The sequence below is a fragment of the Halichoerus grypus genome, chromosome X (genome assembly GCF_964656455.1).
Source record: "Halichoerus grypus chromosome X, mHalGry1.hap1.1, whole genome shotgun sequence".
Taxonomy (NCBI): Eukaryota; Metazoa; Chordata; class Mammalia; order Carnivora; family Phocidae; genus Halichoerus; species Halichoerus grypus.
Genome location: NC_135727.1, coordinates 114,852,126 through 114,869,571, shown reverse-complemented (window position 1 = coordinate 114,869,571; position 17,446 = coordinate 114,852,126). Strand labels below are relative to the sequence as shown.

The window sequence follows — 17,446 nt, the reverse complement described above, 5'->3', positions numbered from 1 at the left end:
AACCTAGGAACCTAAACTCTTTCTACTCTTGCCAGAAGCATGTTGAATTCTTAATTAAAATGCCAATTTTTATGCTTCAGTGCAGCAAAAATGGCCTTTAGTTACTTTTTAAAAATGATTTGTCTTAGAAGTGTTTATATTTTACATCTTTTTTAAAAATAGTTTTATTGAGGCCTAATTTACATTCTATAAAATTCACCCATTTTAGGTGTACAGTTTAATGAGTTTTAGTAAATTTAGATACACCTTTGCAACATCTCTACAATCCAGTTTTAGAAAACTTCCATAAGAATAGATTTTTTAAAGCTGGTTCCTCACAAAGAGGTTAACTTTTTAAAAATGAGAACGTAGATTAATTAATTACATATTTTTTCCAATTAACTTTATTTGAATTCTTAATGTCTGTTTTAGTAAATTATGGTGATAAATACACTGAGTTTTGGAATGTAGATTAGTGGAAGACAGCCTATAATAGGCTATGGCATATAGGATTATTTAGAAAACAATATGTTAAAAACACTGGAGAAAAAAAGGGTCATTTAATAAATAGTATCGGGACACCTGGTAAAACCTTTGGAAAATAATGATAGAACACTACCTGTTGTTTCTAAAAAATTTTAAGTATATCTTTTATTTAAGTGGAAAATAAACCCATGAGAAAATATAGACAAAAAATGATTGCTAGATGTAGAAAGACTTAAGTATTAAAAATATGGAATAAAATACAAATGAATATCCCAATTGACTTTCACTACATAAAACTGAAAAATGTGACAAAGTATAAGACAGATGACAAACTTGGAAAAATAAATACTTGCAACAAACATATGAGAAGCAGAGTGTTAATCTGTACTATGTGACTATTACCTTCGTATTTTAAAAATACCAAAATATAATGGATGAGCACATAGACATTTCAAAAGAGACGACACAGAAATTGCTGATAAGATGTATGTACCAAACGTCAGAGCTCTGAAGTAAAAACTGATGGAACAAGAAGAAAAAACAGATCCACAGTTATAATTGGATACTTCATTTTTTTTTTAATTTTTTTATTGTTATGTTAATCCCCATACATTACATCATTAGTTTTAGATATAGTGTTCCATGATTCATTGTTTGTGCATAACACCCAGTGCTCCATGCAGAACGTGCCCTCCTCAATACCCATCACCAGGCTAACCCATCCTCCCAACCCCCTCCCCTCTAGAACCCTCAGTTTGTTTTTCAGAGTCCATTGTCTCTCATGGTTCTTCTCCCCCTCCGATTTCCCCCCCTTCATTCTTCCCCTCCTGCTACATTCTTCTTCTTCTTTTTTTCTTTCTTAACATATATTGCATTATTTGTTTCAGAGGTACAGATCTGAGATTCAACAGTATTGCACAATTCACAGCGCTTACCAGAACACATACCCTCCCCAGTGTCCAGTCACCCCATCCCTCCCACCCCCCCCATAATTGGATACTTCATATCCACTCTCTTGATATTGATAAAACTACCAGACATAAAGTCAGCAAGGATTAGAAGAACTGAATACCACCACTAAACAACATTACATAATTGACATTTTTAGAGTACTTCATCCAACAAAAGCAGAATACAAATTCTTTTCAAGTGCCCATTGAAACATTCACCAAGATAGACCACATCTGCATCATAAAGCATACTTTGACACATTTGAAAGAATTAAAATCCAGTTAGAGTATATTTTTTTTAAAGATTTTATTTATTCATTTGACAGAGAGAGAGAGAGCGAGAGCAGGAACACAAGCAAGGGAGTGGTAGAGAGAGAAGCAGGCTTCCCTCAGAGCAAGGAGCCCGATGCGGGGCTCGATCCCAGGACCCTGGGATCATGACCTGAGCCGAAGGCAGACGCTTAACGACTGAGCCACCCAGGCACCCCGAGTTAGAGTGTATTTTTAACCATAATGGAATCAAACTAGAAATCAAACAACACATTTCCATGTAATCCATGGTTAAAAGAGTAAGACTCAAGAGAAGTAAAAAATATATTAAACAGAAGGAGAAGAGAACAAATCATAATTTTTGTGGCACACAAACAGTGATAAAAGGAAAATTTATAGCACTGAATGCTTATATCATAAAAAAAGATCTCATCAATCAACTAAGCTTCCATCTTAAGAAAATAGGAAAATAATAGCTAATCAATGTGTATAAATTTTCAGTTAAGCAAGATGAAAAAGTTCTAGAGGTCTGCTATAAAATATTGTACCTGTAGTTAACCTGTAGTTAACAATACCGTCTTGTACACTTAAGGTTTTGTAAAGAGGATAAATCTTGTGATAAGTATTCTTACAATAAAAGAAAATAGAAAAATAAGAACGAAATAAACCTAAAGCAAGCGGAACATGGTAATAATGACAAAGGATTAAAAATCAATGAAGCTGAAAGCAGAAACACAGTGGAGAAGTTGATCAAAATAAAAGGAACATGAAGGAATACTACTAATACTTCATAAATTTGACAGCTTAGATGAAATTGACCAATTCCAATTCCTTGAAAAACACAAACCAAAATTTACCTAAGATAAAATAGATATTCTGAATAATCCTCTGAGTATTAAAGAATTTGAATTGTACTTAGAAACCTTTTGTGGTGGGGTATAAAAGGTCCAGGCCCAGGTGATTTCCTTGGTGAATTCTACTATATGTTTAAAGAGGAAATAACACGAATTCACACAATGTTCCAGAAGGTAGATGAGTAGGTAATTCTTCCCATCTCATTTTATGAGATGATTATGATCCTAATCCAAATACTCAATGAAAAGAGTACAAAAAAAAGAAAACTGTCAACCAGTATCTTATGAACTTATGTTAACTTTTTAACTTACATGTTAAAATCCTCCACAAAATATTGGTAGACCAAATCCAACCATATATAAATAAAATTATATACCATGACTAAGTAGGATTTATTCCAGGTGTGAAATGCTGCCTTAAATAAATCAATGTAGGGGCGCCTGGGTGGCTTAGTCATTAAGCGTCTGCCTTCCGCTCCGGTCATGATCCCAGGGTCCCGGGATCGAGTGCCGCATCGGGCTCCCTGCTCCGCGGGAAGCCTGCTTCTCCCTCTCCCACTCCCCCTGCTTGTTCCCTTTCTCACTGTGTCTCTCTGTGTCAAATAAATTTTAAAAATCTTTAAAAAAAATCAGTGTAATCCACCACATCAATGGGTTAAAGAATGAAAATCATATGATCATAACAGTTAATGTATAAAGAGCATTTGGTAGAATCCTATACACATTCATTAGAAAAATTCGCAGCAAGGTAGGAACAGACTGGTAATACCTTAACTTGATATAAAGCATATATAAAATGCAACAGCTAAACTTACACTTCCATTATGAAATACTGAAAGCTTTCCTCCTGAGACTGGGAATAGGGTAATACTATCTGCTCTCACCCCTCCTATTTAATAATCTATTGGGAGTCACATCTAGTACATTAGGCAAGAAAAGGAAATAAAAGACCTAGAGATTAGAATGAAAAAAAAAAACTTCCCCTATTTGCAGATTATATATATATATATATATGTATATATATATATATATATATCTCCTTGGTTAGAAAATTCCAAGCTATCTACAAAATATCTGTTAGAACTAATAAGTAAATAGCAAGGTTGTAGGATACAAAGTCCACACACAAAAATTATATTCCTAAACAATGAATAACTAGAAACCAAAATTAAAAATATGGTACAATTTATAGTTGCTTCAAAAGTAGTGAGTTGCCTACACATAAATTTAGCAAAATATCTACAGGATCAGTATGTGAAAACTATAAAACACTGATAGAGGATATCAAACAAGATATAAAGAAATGGAGATACATACTGTATACTGTGTTCATGGATTGGAAGCTTCAGTAAAAATGTCAGTTCTCAAGTCTCCCTACAGGTATCATGAAATTCATATAAAAATTCCAGCAGGATTTTTTTTATAGCCACAGACTGTATGCTTTTAAGTTTATATTTAAAAGCAAAAAAAAAAAGCTGTGCCTGGGTGGCTCAGTCGTTAAGCGTCTGCCTTCAGCTCAGGTCATGATCCCAGGGTCCTGGGATCGAGCCCTGCATCAGGCCCCCTGCTCCACGGAAAGCCTGCTTCTCCCTCTCCCACTCCCCCTGCTTGTGTTCCTGTTCTCACTATTTCTCTCTCTGTCAAATAAATAAATAAGATCTTTAAAAAAAAATTTTAAAGCAAAAAAAAAAAAACCTGGAATCATTCATCAATTTTGAAAAAGAAATTACTCATTTTTAAGTGTTACATAACTATAGTCATCAAAACTGGTATTGGTGACTGGATAAACACCGAGAGAGTCCAGACTGTTCCTTTATAGGTCTGGTTAGCTGATTTTTGACAGTGGAGAATGGATAGCCTTTCAACAAATGGTTTTGGAGAACTTGGATAGGCATAGGGGAGAAAGTGAAACTTGACCCAGGCCTCACACCTTATATAAAAATTGACTCAAAGATGGACCACAGATCTAAAGGTAAAACATAAAACTATAAAACTTTCATAAGAAAATATGACTTACTGTCAGGTGAAGATTTTCTGAGATATAGGACTAAAGGTATAATCCAGAAAAAATTATCAAGTTTGACCTCATAAAAATTAAAAACCTGGTATGCTAAAGATCCTGTTAAGAGGATGGAAAGACAAGCCATAGACTGAGAAGAAATATTACAGTTCACCTGTTCAACAAAGAACTTGCATACAAAATGTGTTAGGAACTCTCTAAACTCAATAGTAGGAATACTAAAAATCCAAACAGCAAATGGGCAAAGGGCGTGGGGAGACATTCCACTGAAGAGTATATATATGGATAGGAAATATGCACATGAAGATGTTCAGCATCATTACCGATTAGAAACCCATTCAAGAAATATAGATAACTATTAGATATAGGTAATATATAACATAAATATAAATAAAACACCTTGGAGGGATTAAAGACCTAAATGTGAGATCTGAAACCATAAAAATCCGAGAAAAGAGCATAGGCAGTAATTTCTCTGACATTGACCATAGCAACTTCTTTCTAAATATGTCACCTGAGGCAAGGGAAACCAAAGCAAAAATAAACTGACTACATCAAAATAAAAAGCTTCCTCACAGTGAAGGAAACAATAAAACTAAAAGGCAACTTACAGAATGGGAGAAGATATTTGCAAATGACGTATCTGATAAAGGGTTAGTATCCAAAATATATAAAGAACTTATAAAACTCAACACTCAGAAAGCAAATAATCCAATTAAAAAATGGGCAGAAGACATGAAGAGACATTTTTCCAAAGAAGACATCCAGATGGCCAACAGACACATGAAAAGATGTTCATCATCACTGATCATCAAAGAAATGCAGATCAAAACTACAATGAGATATCACGTCATACCTGTTAGAATGGCTAAGATCAACAACACACAACACAAGAAACAACAGGTGTTGGTGAGGATGTGGAGAAAAAGGAACACTCAGGCACTGTTGGTGGGAATGCAAACTGGTGCAGCCACTGTGGGACACAGTATGGAGATTCCTCAAAAAATTAAAAATACAATTACTGTAGGATCCAGTAGTTCCACTACTGGTTATTTACCCCAAAATATGAAAATACTAATTCAAAAAGATAGAGGCACCCCTATGTTTATCGCAGCACTTACAATAACTAAAATACAGAAGCAACTGAAGTGTCCATGGATAGATGAATGGATAAAGGAGAAGTGGTATTTATATACACTTGATTATTATTCCACCATAATAAGCATGAAATTTTGCCATTTTCAACAACACATATGGACCTAGAGGATCTAATGCTAAGTGAAAGAAGTCAGAGAAAAACTAATCCCATATGATTTCACTCATGTGTGGAATTTAAGAAACAAAACAAATGAGCAAAGGGGAAAAAAAGTGACAAAGAAGGAACAGACTCAACTATAGAGAACAAAGTGATGGTTACCAAAGGAGAGGTGGGTGGGGGGATGGGTGAAATAGGTGATGGGGATTAAGGAGTACACGTGTCATGATGAGCAATAGGTGATTAAAATAAAACATTAAAAAAATATTTGGGGGAATTTCAAATTACATAGCTAACAGAATGGCCAACATCAAAAATACATAAATGAAAAATTGGTTTAAAAAATGTAACCAATAAAGGATATCTCTTTTATGGACCCATGTGAGAGTGGGAGGTGCTTGAGTTGTAGAGTTTCCTAGAAGAAACAAATTATTTATAACCGGGAAGTAGTTCCATATAAGCATTCTTAGTAAATTGCCTGAAGAGATATCAAATAGGAGGTCTAAAGCACTAAGGATTCAATAATTTCACTAAATTTTGACCTCCGTGCCTTTTTTTATATTAGTGATTTTCTTTTCATTAAACTGGGCCTCCCAAATCCTATAAGCTTTGGCCTTACAAAACCTGATGGGCATTCACAGGTGAGAGTGGATAAAAAGTAATGGAAAGTCACTGTGAATTCATTTGGTGGCAAAACACTTGGTAATAAAAAAGATTGCTATTTGTCTCTGACAACCTTGTAAATATGAACCTTAAGCCAGAATATATTTATTATTTATGTACCACCTTATTTGAAAAAGGATGTGAAGTGACATAAATAATTGGTTTAGTACAAGATAAAACCTAGTAAGTAAGTTCATAGAGGCAGTATATCAGTGTTTAAATCTGTGGCGTGTGGGCTCAGACTTCCTTGGTTTGAATACCAGCTACTCCCACTTACTAGTTGTCACTTAACCTTTTTGTATCTCAGCATTCTCATCTGTAAAATGGGAATAATAATAGCACCTACTACACAAGCGTTTTTGTGAGAATAATTTATTACATGTAAAGCATTTAGAACAGTACCTGGCACATAGTAAGTCCTCAGTAAGTGTTAGCTATCATTACTAGCTCTGAATTGTGAATATTTCAAGAAGATACTGTATTCAGAATCTTCATTTGAAAGTAAACTAAAATATTGTCTTTGCCTAAAGTACTCCTTTGTTTTATTTTAGATGTAGTGAAGAGACCTTATAAGTACCAAAGAACCAATAAATATTAAGAACTAAAAAAAGAAACTTGATGAAAAGCAAACATTATGTTTCTTGGGGCGCCTGGGTGGTGCTGTCAGTTATGCGTCCAAGTCTTGGTTTCCGCTCAGGGTTGTTAGATCAAGCCCTGAGGCAGTCTGCTTGAGATTCTCTCTCTCCCTCTGCCCCTCCCTGCCATGTACTCTCTCTCTCTCTTTCTCTAAAATAAATAAATAAATTTTTAAAGAATAAAAAAGAAAAGCAAACATTATGTTTCTTGAATTTAATTCTCTTCTGTTTCCTGAATTTTTTTCTAAAATATGTCCTGAATATTTTTTATCGCTATGTAAACTTCAGAACAACTCATTTCCTATTATTCAAGATCTTAACTTAAGGCTATTGCATTTGGAGACTTTTCAAAATCTCTTCCTATTAATCATAATTTTCGTTTTCCCTTTATAGGTCACCATTTGCTGCTGTCACAGACTATTCAGTTACAAGGAATAATGTCATACAGCTCTGCTTGGAATTGACAACAATTGTGCAACAGGTATTAGCTGACAACCTTTACTTCTGTTAATTTATTTTCTATTTCATATTCTAACAATGCCAAGTATTCTTTTTTACCAATAGTTTATAAGATACTGGTTTGGGGGCTCTAAATAAACCAGATATATCATTTGGGAAACTATTCATGTAACCCTATAAACAAGCATTTTATTTACCAGAAGATGTAAAAGTAAACTGAACCTGTAGAGAAATCATTATAAGATGGTAGGTCTGGTAGTCTCACATTTTAGTGGGGAGGGTTGTACTGCCTTTCACAAAATGAAATTGCCCCATTTAGATAACAATCTAAGACTTTTGCTCTAAGACACTGTTCTTTATTAGTACAACTATTAGTTTCACTTATCTATTGCACATATGACAAAATATAATAGCTTTCAACAGTGATCTATTTACATGTCCTGGTTTTTTACTTTGAATATTATCCAACCCAGGGATCCCCAAGTCAAATGCCTTCAGGAGTGCTGTGGCTAATATAAATGTTTGAATCAAGTCTAGGATAAGATATGGAGAAACGTTATAGTGGTGAATTGACTAGTACATATTTTACAATATTTAATTAAATGTAATAACAAAACACATTTGAGAAGTCTGACGCCCGCAGTCACCGTGCTGCGTAAGCCCTCGTGGCAGCCTGTTGCCGCTGCGTTCTCAGGGACCAGCATTTGTTAACCTATCCAGCGATGCAGAAAGAAAGCAGACAAGAAAAAGCAGAAGATTATTAGGGAAGTTGATGATTTAATCTATTCTTCTACTCCCTGTCCTTTATTACCAGGGATAATTATAGGAAGGAGAGTAACTTTGTGACTTTTAATTGTGGAACACTTCAGACGTTCATCAGGATTCTATCATGGCAGTGAAAAAGCAGCTCGTGGTTACTCACAGACATGCGTGGAGATTGTGAACATTTTTATGAGCTTTGAGATACCCTAATGGTCTCACTGCATGTCTTTATATTTGATAGCCGTAAACTCAAGTTCCGAATTTCAAAAATCTCAACTGGATAATGGGGAGAAGAGTGGCATTTTAGGACAAGGGTCAACAAACTTCTCTTTTTTTTAATTTTGTTATGTTAATCACCATACATTACATCATTAGTTTTTGATGTAGTGTTCCACCATGATTCATTGTTTGCGTAAACTTTTTGTAAAAGAATCAGATATTAAGTATGTTAGGTTTTGTAAGCTATGTAGTGCAGGCTATCAGGGTCTGTTGCAACTACTCAGCTCTGCTGTTGTAGAGCAAACGCAGCCATAGACAATGTGTAAATGGATGCGGGTGGCTATGTGCTTGTAAGACTTTTTTGCAAAAAAGGCTACAGGTTGATTTTGGCCCATGGGCCATCTTTAGCTGACCTGTGTTCTAGGGCAATGCTAGGCCAGCGTGGTCTGCGGATGAGCAGCATTATCATCACGTGAGAACCTGTTAAAAATTCAGATACTTGGGATACACCCCAAATGTACTGTGGGGAGGGCCCAGGAATCTGCATGTTTGCTAGTTTTTCAGGTGATTCTGGTTCTCCTACATTGTTCCAGGGCCCAGGGGTAAAAGCAATAATATAATCTATGGGTTATTTTTCTTATAGCTCTTTGTTATCAATGACATTTCTTAAAAATGTATTTTCTAAAGCTCTATTCCTTTTAAAGGCATTAACCAAAGATTTGAGGTGTGGATAACAGATTATTAGTTTCTTCCCTTTTACTATGAGAGAGAAATTCTCTTGATTTAGGGATATATATTATACAGTATTTGTATGATAATCTTGCATAGCCTTTTAATACAGATATGTGCTCAGTAGCAATCTGTATTAAACAATCCTAATAAAACAAGAATTATTAAGTGCTACATGTCCAGATCTGTGATAACTCTATTATATTTGTTATATAAGCTTTTTATTTACACGAGACCCAAAACAATTGACATACGGTGCAATTAAATGTGAGGATTAAAAGTATATTTTTCAACTTTTTTACATGAGAAACTCCTATTTATTGTCAGTTCTATGAGACTGCAATCCATCTGATATCAACTTGCAAGATAACTTCATTTCCAAGCATAATTATGACAGAAAGTGGGTGTTTTTCAGTTCTTGCGTCTCCTCCAAACATCTGGACCTGGATAGCCTATTTAAAGTTTGCTTTTGAGTAATTGGACAACTCTCTGTTGCTTTATAAACCAAGACTGCAAATCTAAATGGCAGTTATGATGTTTTCTTGACAATCTTAAGGAAGAGTACTCAGGTGTATTCATTTTCTCTTAATTAATACAGAACCTTTTCCCATATCCAAAGGGGATCAACAAAGAGATCTTGAAAAAAAATTAGCTTTACTTAAGTATAGAGTGAGGTCATAAAATGGAGAGTTTTCTCTGTTTAGAACTCACAGGTTCCAGAGCATACTTTTGTCGTTCTAACCTTCAAATGTTACATTTAGAAGAATGGCTGAAATGATTTTCAGTGAATTAAGATCTCCTGTAGAGAGATTGCCCAGTGGTGAAAGTGTGGTTTATGTCAGATATGACTAACTCCCACCCATTCCGCTATTTTAAGAACCTACCATCCAGGTAACAAGTGGTTCAGCTTTTGTTTCCAGAATGTATGAATACCTACTATTGACAACTACTTCACAATAAACGTATGCCATTCTGATATTGCCCTCAGAGGCTTGTTTATGCTCTCAGGACCTTTAACAGCTGCACTGTATGGCCTGACATTCTCCTTAGGAATTTGTTTCAAGGCATTAATGGGTTTAAGTGTTTCTGTTTACAGGTCAGGAAACATTAGGTAGAGTAGAGAGGGATGCTTTCAGAAATTGAACTGTATGTACATTCTGACTTGACCACATACAGAATTATTGAAAACCCTCCAAATAATGAAATACTCCAAATATACTCAGATGTAGAAGAAGCTTCTGTACTCTCCACCCACTGTACACTCTGTTTTAAATAGGATGCCTTGCCCTTCATAGGACATGTTGCTCTAACATTACCTGTTTCTATTTTTTAAAGTTCAGCAGCTCGTAACATTTGTCACAGTTCTTCTATCTCACTCTCATTTTCCCGTCACATGTCCTGTTCCATGTGTCACTTTTAAGATGCTTCTGAACAAAAACCTCGGTACCCAGCTGGTTTTGGCTCTTGCCTTGCCCACCCCATCCCAACCTGTACCTGACCAGAAATACTTTAACTAGGTCTTTTCTGTTGTACCTTTTTAAAAAGATTTTACTTACTGATTTGAGTGAGAGAGAGAGAGAGAGCACAGGCGCAGACTCCCTGCAGAGCAGGGAGCCTGATGTGGGACTTGATCCCAAGACGCTGGGACCATGACCTGAGCCGAAGGCAGACACTTAACCGACTGAGCCATTCAGGCACCCCTTTTCTGTTGTGCCTTAAAGGAAATGTTAAGATACCAATTTCTCTTAACAAAATACATCTTCATGATTTAATTTACTTATAAGTATAGAATCTATCATTGTCATACTGATCATCCCAAAGCCCAGCTTTGATTTTGTGACTTTTAGCAATTTTCTTCTGATTTTCAAATTGATTACAAACTCCTTTCTTTGGAATTCAAAGGGGTTCCGAGTAGGGTCCTACCATAATTTCAGTTTTATCTTCCAGTACTCCCATATATTTTAATTGTAGCCTAGTGTGTGTGGATGAGTTATTGTTGGTAAAACAGATTTTGTAGTCTCATCTTTTTATGGTGTGGGGTGTCCTCAGAATATGCTGCATATATCTTCTTATCTCAGCCTGGTAAAATTATGTTCTATTCTTTAAGGCCTCTAGGAAGTGCCTCAACTCCTTCCCACAACTCTCTGTACCTTCTTCCTACTTAGACCATTTATATTTAATTTAACTATTTATATGGTTGAGATCAAATATACCACCTTGCTGTTTGTCTTCTATGTTTCCCATTTGTTCTTTGTTTTCTTTTTTCTGTGTATGTTTTTATTAATTATTTTTTATTATTCCATTTTATTATTCCATTTCCATTGGTGACTTATTAGCTATAATTCTTTGTTGTGTGGGCAGATGTAGAAATCCCTTGAACTTACTTTACATAGCATTTCACATCTCACCTATGACAGTTTTATTCTGCTATGAATAATAATTATCTGACTTCCATTAGATTATGAACTCCTTGAAGACAAGAATGGTGTCTTGCTCATTTTCATATATAGTAGGTGCCCATTACATACCTGTTAAAATAAATTGACCTGAGACCCAATTATCTCCTGTGGCTAGCACATGCTCATTTGTACTCTTCCAAGAAAAAGTTGGAATTAAATGCTTGAATTGGTACTCATTTTATTTCATCTCCTGTAGTTCTGTCTCTGCTAGCTATGTAAAGAACCCCAGAGATAGCCATCACTTTACATCTTAGTTTATTCATGAGTTAAAATAAGAGGATGGATCCTCATAACCACTTGCCAATGCTAGAATGAAAGTGAACAAAACTTCTGGAACACTATGCAAATATAGAATACTAACAAAACATGTCTTTTAGAGGAAACTTAATTATAAGCATGATATATTATAGTGTTTGTAAATCATCTCTTAAATAATCTATTATTTTTCTACTGTTATATGATGTCATATCTTTGGTACCGGGTTTTTCTGGGCTCTGGTCTGTTACTACCTATCCTAACAATAGGAATGAGGTTGATGGATAAAATAATGAAATAAAATAGGTGTTTGTCAGGGCGCCTGGGTGGCTCAGTTGGGTAAGTGTCTGCCTCCCGTGCAGGTCATGATCCCAGGGTCCTGGGATCAAGCCCACATCTGGTGTCCTACTCAGTGGGGAGCCTGCTTCTCCCTCTCCTCCCCACTGGTACTCTCTGTTGTTATCTCTGTCTCTCTCTCTCAAATAAATAAATAAAATCTTTTTAAAAATAGGTGTTTGTTTCTTGATAATGAAACTATGAGGGATTTTATTTCATTTAGACTCTACTTTTCTTTATATTCCATATTTTCTAAAATGAATTTGAGTTGTCAGAAAAAAAATGAATGCTATATAATTAAAATAATACTACTTTGTTTAATAAAAGAGTACAGCATAGACAAATACTATATTTTAAAATAAATGATGTAGTTTACAGTAAGTGTCCATCTAATGGTCTCATTCAGCCATTGTATACACACTAATCACTGCATTCACTTGGAATTGTACGCAGTATCTGAAGACAGGAATTAAACTTAAGCTACCAGTAAAAAAGGCCAATTTGAATAAGCAAAGTGTAGATTTTAAAAAAGTATCTAGGGCATGCATTTATACCAGGCTTTCAAGAAATCTCATCTGAACAGTTATGATGATAGTTATGCTTTGAAATATGCTGTACTTCAAATTATTTTTCACTCAACTTTAATTATTTTTATTCCCTTTGCAGCAAGAGGAGATGATCAATATCTAAAAATAAACTGTCACAAATAGCTTTTTTCCCTTCTTAACACAAAGGGGTGGTACTATGAAGTAAGTGGAAAGTGCTTCTTGATATTGGCCACCTATATTTAAAGTGGTGCTAACATTAGAGGAGAAAGAGAATATAAATTTCTTTTAACAAGCTCTGTTTTGAGGAATTTCCTTAATCTACTATATCTGTTTTACTTATTTATATTTGTGATGGGTTTAGATAGTTATATTTAAAGTCTTTTAAAGAGATCCCTCCCTCAACACCTCCCTTTCCACATAAGATTGGTTGTAATAACACATTTTTTTTTATTTTAAAGATTTTATTTATTTATTTATTTATTTGTCAGAGAGAGAAAGAGAGAGAGCACAAGCAGGGGAAGCGGCAGGCAGAGGGAGAAGCAGGCTCCCCGCTGAGCAAGGAGCCCAGTGCGGGACTCGATCCCAGGACCCTGGGATCATGACCCGAGCCGAAGGCAGACGCTTTAACGACTGAGCCACCCAGGTGGCCCTGTAAAAACACATTTGAGCAGAAGGGGAAACTAGTTTTAAAATCGTAAATGGAAAGTATTCTCAGAGAACTGAAGCTTCATTTAGAGCACTGTTAGGAACTGGATCAGAAAAATGAGACAGGTACCCAAGCACTTACTTACTTACTTACTTACTTATTTATTTGTTTGAGAGAGAGAGAGAGTCGGTGAGAGAAAGAGAGAGAGACAGAGCATAAGTCACAAGCTGGTGGTGGGGGGGGGGCGGTTGCGGAGGGAGGCAGAGGGAAAGAGAGAAGCAGAATCCCCACTGAGCCGGGAGCCCAAAGCACAGAACTCAGTTCCAGGACTCCAGGATTATGACCTGAGCCAAAGGCAGATGCTTAACTGACTGAGCACCCAGATGCCCCAGTACCCATGCACTTCTTATCTGTATTGACATAATTTCTATGATGCCTGCCCTAACGAGTAGCAGCTTGATCTAAAGTTATTCTACTGTGCCATTTTTATATTTTCCACTTCAAACACAAAAATGACTAGATTGTCACTAGTTAAGAAATGGACAGAAAAGTATCAGTTTGTAAGGTGAAGCTTCGGTGGAATTCACAATACTTGGGGCAACGGACCGAGGGTAGGGATCATGAGTATTGGGAGACTTGAGGCTTAGCCCAGTTGCTTCATGATGAGCCATGTACATTTGCTTGTGCCATCTATAAACAGAAGTAATTCTGTTGTGAGAATCAAATTAGATGTATTAAAAATGGTTCACAAATGTGAAGTGAAAAACAAAAGGAAAGTATTATCTATAAAATGGGTGAGAAATAGAGACTTGATAAAAAGAATTAGAATAACAACTTTGTTTTAAATAATGAATATACACAGGTTTTTTTTCTCCATTTAGTGTTAGTTTTCTTTAGCTGCATCTACAGTGAAATCTGAATTACATGCTGAGAGAAAAATTTCAACAGGTTGTGAAACATTTTGATCAGATTTTGAAATGTTGTATACCAGAGTGAAAAACGTCCTTTTAAAATTCAGGTTCTGGTAAATTACTTTTACCTGAAATGTCTCCTCTAAATTGTATATATTAAAATGTCTTGCTGTTTTCTTATGGGCTTGCTCATTTTTCAACCTTTTTAGATCCATTTTCCCTGTCCTTGGATATCACTGGCTTTTTGAATAGTGTTTGAAACATTACTTTAGCTTACCATTCCCAGCCGAAAGTTGGGTAAAAAAGAGAAAATATCAATAGTCTTTCACATGAGATTGTTTAAATTAACACTTGAACAGAAATGCAAAGAAAAAGGAAATTCTAGAAACCTTCCTTAAAACATCCTATTTTAAGTACGTAATTGTTACCTACTGCTCAGTCAACACTTTCCTTCTCCATCCTTTAAAATTTGAAGAAATAGCATGTACTGTTCAAAAAATCTTAACTGAGAGAATCATCAGCAAGAACTAGAAGTTCATTTAGATGTTGAATTCTTATGATCTTTGCTTGCATTCATTCCATTGATGTTGTATGCCATCAGTATAAAAGTTTATATATAGTACATCCTGTAGTATAATTTTTTCTACATCTTTAAAATTACAAAAGTAATATCTGCTTTATAGAAAAATTTGAAGTTATGAAAAGAAAAAAAACATTGCTTGTAATCCTTCCACTCAGAGAAAATCCCTGTCATCATTTTGCCTATTTTATTTCATATTTAGTTTTATGCCATAATTTTTTTTATTTTACTGCATCGTTCATATTAGGACTTTTTAAAAATTCCAGTGTAATTAACATACAGTGTTATATTATTTTCAGTTGTACAATATAATAATCCAACAATTCCATATGTTACTCAGTGTTCATCATGCTAAATGTACTCTTACTCCCCATCACCTATTTTACCCATCCCCCCATCCATCTTCCCTCTGGTAACCACCGGTTTGTTCTCTGTTTAAGAGTCCATTTGTTTCCCTTTTTTTGTGTTCATTTTGTTTTCTTAAATTCCATGTATGAGTGAAATGATAAGGTATTTGTCTTTCTCTGACTGACTTATTTCACTTAGCATTATACACTCTAGATTTATCCATGTTGTTGCAAATGGCAAGATTTCATTCTTTTTTATGACTAATATTGCATTATATGTGTGTGTGTGTGTATATATATATATATATATCACTTCTTCATTCATCTATCAAAGGACCTTTGGGCTGCTTCTATATCTTGGCTATTGTAAATAATGCTGAAATAAACATAGGGGCACATATATCTTTTTTTTTTTTTTTTTTTAAGATTTTATTTATTTATTTGACAGAGAGAGACACAGTGAGAGAGGGAACACAAGCAGGGGGAGTGGGAGAGGGAGAAGCAGGCTTCCCGCGGAGCAGGGAGCCCGATGTGGGACTCGATCCCAGGACCCTGGGACCATGACCTGAGCCGAAGGCAGTTGCTTAACAACTGAGCCACCCAGGCGCCCACATATATCTTTTTGAATTAGTGTTTTTGTATTCTGTAGGACTTTGTTTTTTTTAAAAGTTTATGAAATGATAATATTCATTAATTTTTTAAAATACAGAAAACTATAAAGAATATTTCAGACATCCCAATCTAAGCACCAGAAACAACTGTGCTATTGCTCTGAGCTTTCCTACAATAAATATCTGTATTTAAATTGTGATTCTGACTTTTTTACAATTCATTTCTTCCATTTTGCTCTACATTTGCCCATCAGATGTATTTTATTTCTTCTATTTTTTAAATCTGTTATTTTTATTATTTTTAAAATTGAAGTATAATTGACATAAAATATCCTATTAGTTTCAAGTATACAACATAGTGATTTGATATTTCTATACATGATGAAATGAGCCTCACAGTAAGTCTCGTTGTCATCTGTCACCATGCAAAATTATTACAGTATTATTGACTATATTGCCTATGCTGTATATTATATCCCCATGACTACTTATTTATAACTGGAAGTTTGTACCTTTTAATCCCCTTTACTTATTTTGCTTGTCTACCTGACTTCTTCCCCTTCTGGTAACCAACAGTTTGTTTCCTATATCTATGAGTCTGTTTCTGTTTTGTTTGTTTGCTTGCTTGCTTTTTTTAGATTCCACATATAAGGGAAATCATACAGGATTCATCTTTCTCTCCCTGACTTATTTCACTTAGCATAATGCCCTCTAGGTCTATCCATCTTGTTGCACATGGCAAGATTTCATTCTTTTTTATGGCTGAGTAATACTCCATTGCATATATATATATATATATACACACACACACACAACATCTTTATCTACTCATCTATGGATAGACAACTTAGTTTGATTCCTTATCTTAGCTACTGTAAATAATGCTGCAATGAACATGTATCTCTTTGAATTGGTGTTACCATTTTCTTTGGATAAATACCCAGAAGTGGAATTGCTAGATCATATGGTAATTCTATTTTTAATTTTTTGAGGAACCTCCATAGTGTTTTCCATAGTGGTGACACCAATTTATGTTACCACCAAAAGCGTATGAGTGTTCCCTTTTCTTCATATCCACACCAACACTTGTTACTTTTTGTCTTCTTGATAATAGCCAATCCAACCAGTGTTATTTTAAATAACCAGTGTTATTTTATTTTTCAATATTTATTCAAGAAAATGGAAAAAATATTCTTCAAAAATCAATATTGAAAGTGTTTATTTTTGATGGACAACTCAGTCTAAATTATGTATGTGTGTTTTCTAATCACTTTTCTTACCTTTACACTATTTTAAATACAAATCAGTAAAAATAATTATTTATGAAGTATTTTCTAAATTTTTAAATAAAAATATAAATGAGCATATTGAGTGTATTGCCCTTTTAAATGTATTCCTGCTTGAATCTAATCTATCCTGTTTTAAGCAGGTTGTTATTTACTCAAGATAAATACTTAAGAGAAAAGAAGAGT

At 34.7% G+C, this 17,446-nt stretch overlaps 1 protein-coding gene across 5 annotated transcripts in view; it reads left to right on the top strand.

Annotated features, from left to right (window-relative positions):
• Positions 1–17,446, top strand: part of CNKSR2 (connector enhancer of kinase suppressor of Ras 2) — a 267,319-nt gene that overhangs the window by 72,751 nt on the left and 177,122 nt on the right. For all 5 annotated transcript variants that reach the window (XM_078064918.1, XM_078064917.1, XM_078064916.1 and 2 more), the window contains exon 4: positions 7,506–7,593. In XM_078064918.1, the coding sequence (XP_077921044.1) occupies positions 7,506–7,593 (88 nt within the window). The remainder of the gene's footprint in view (positions 1–7,505; positions 7,594–17,446) is intronic.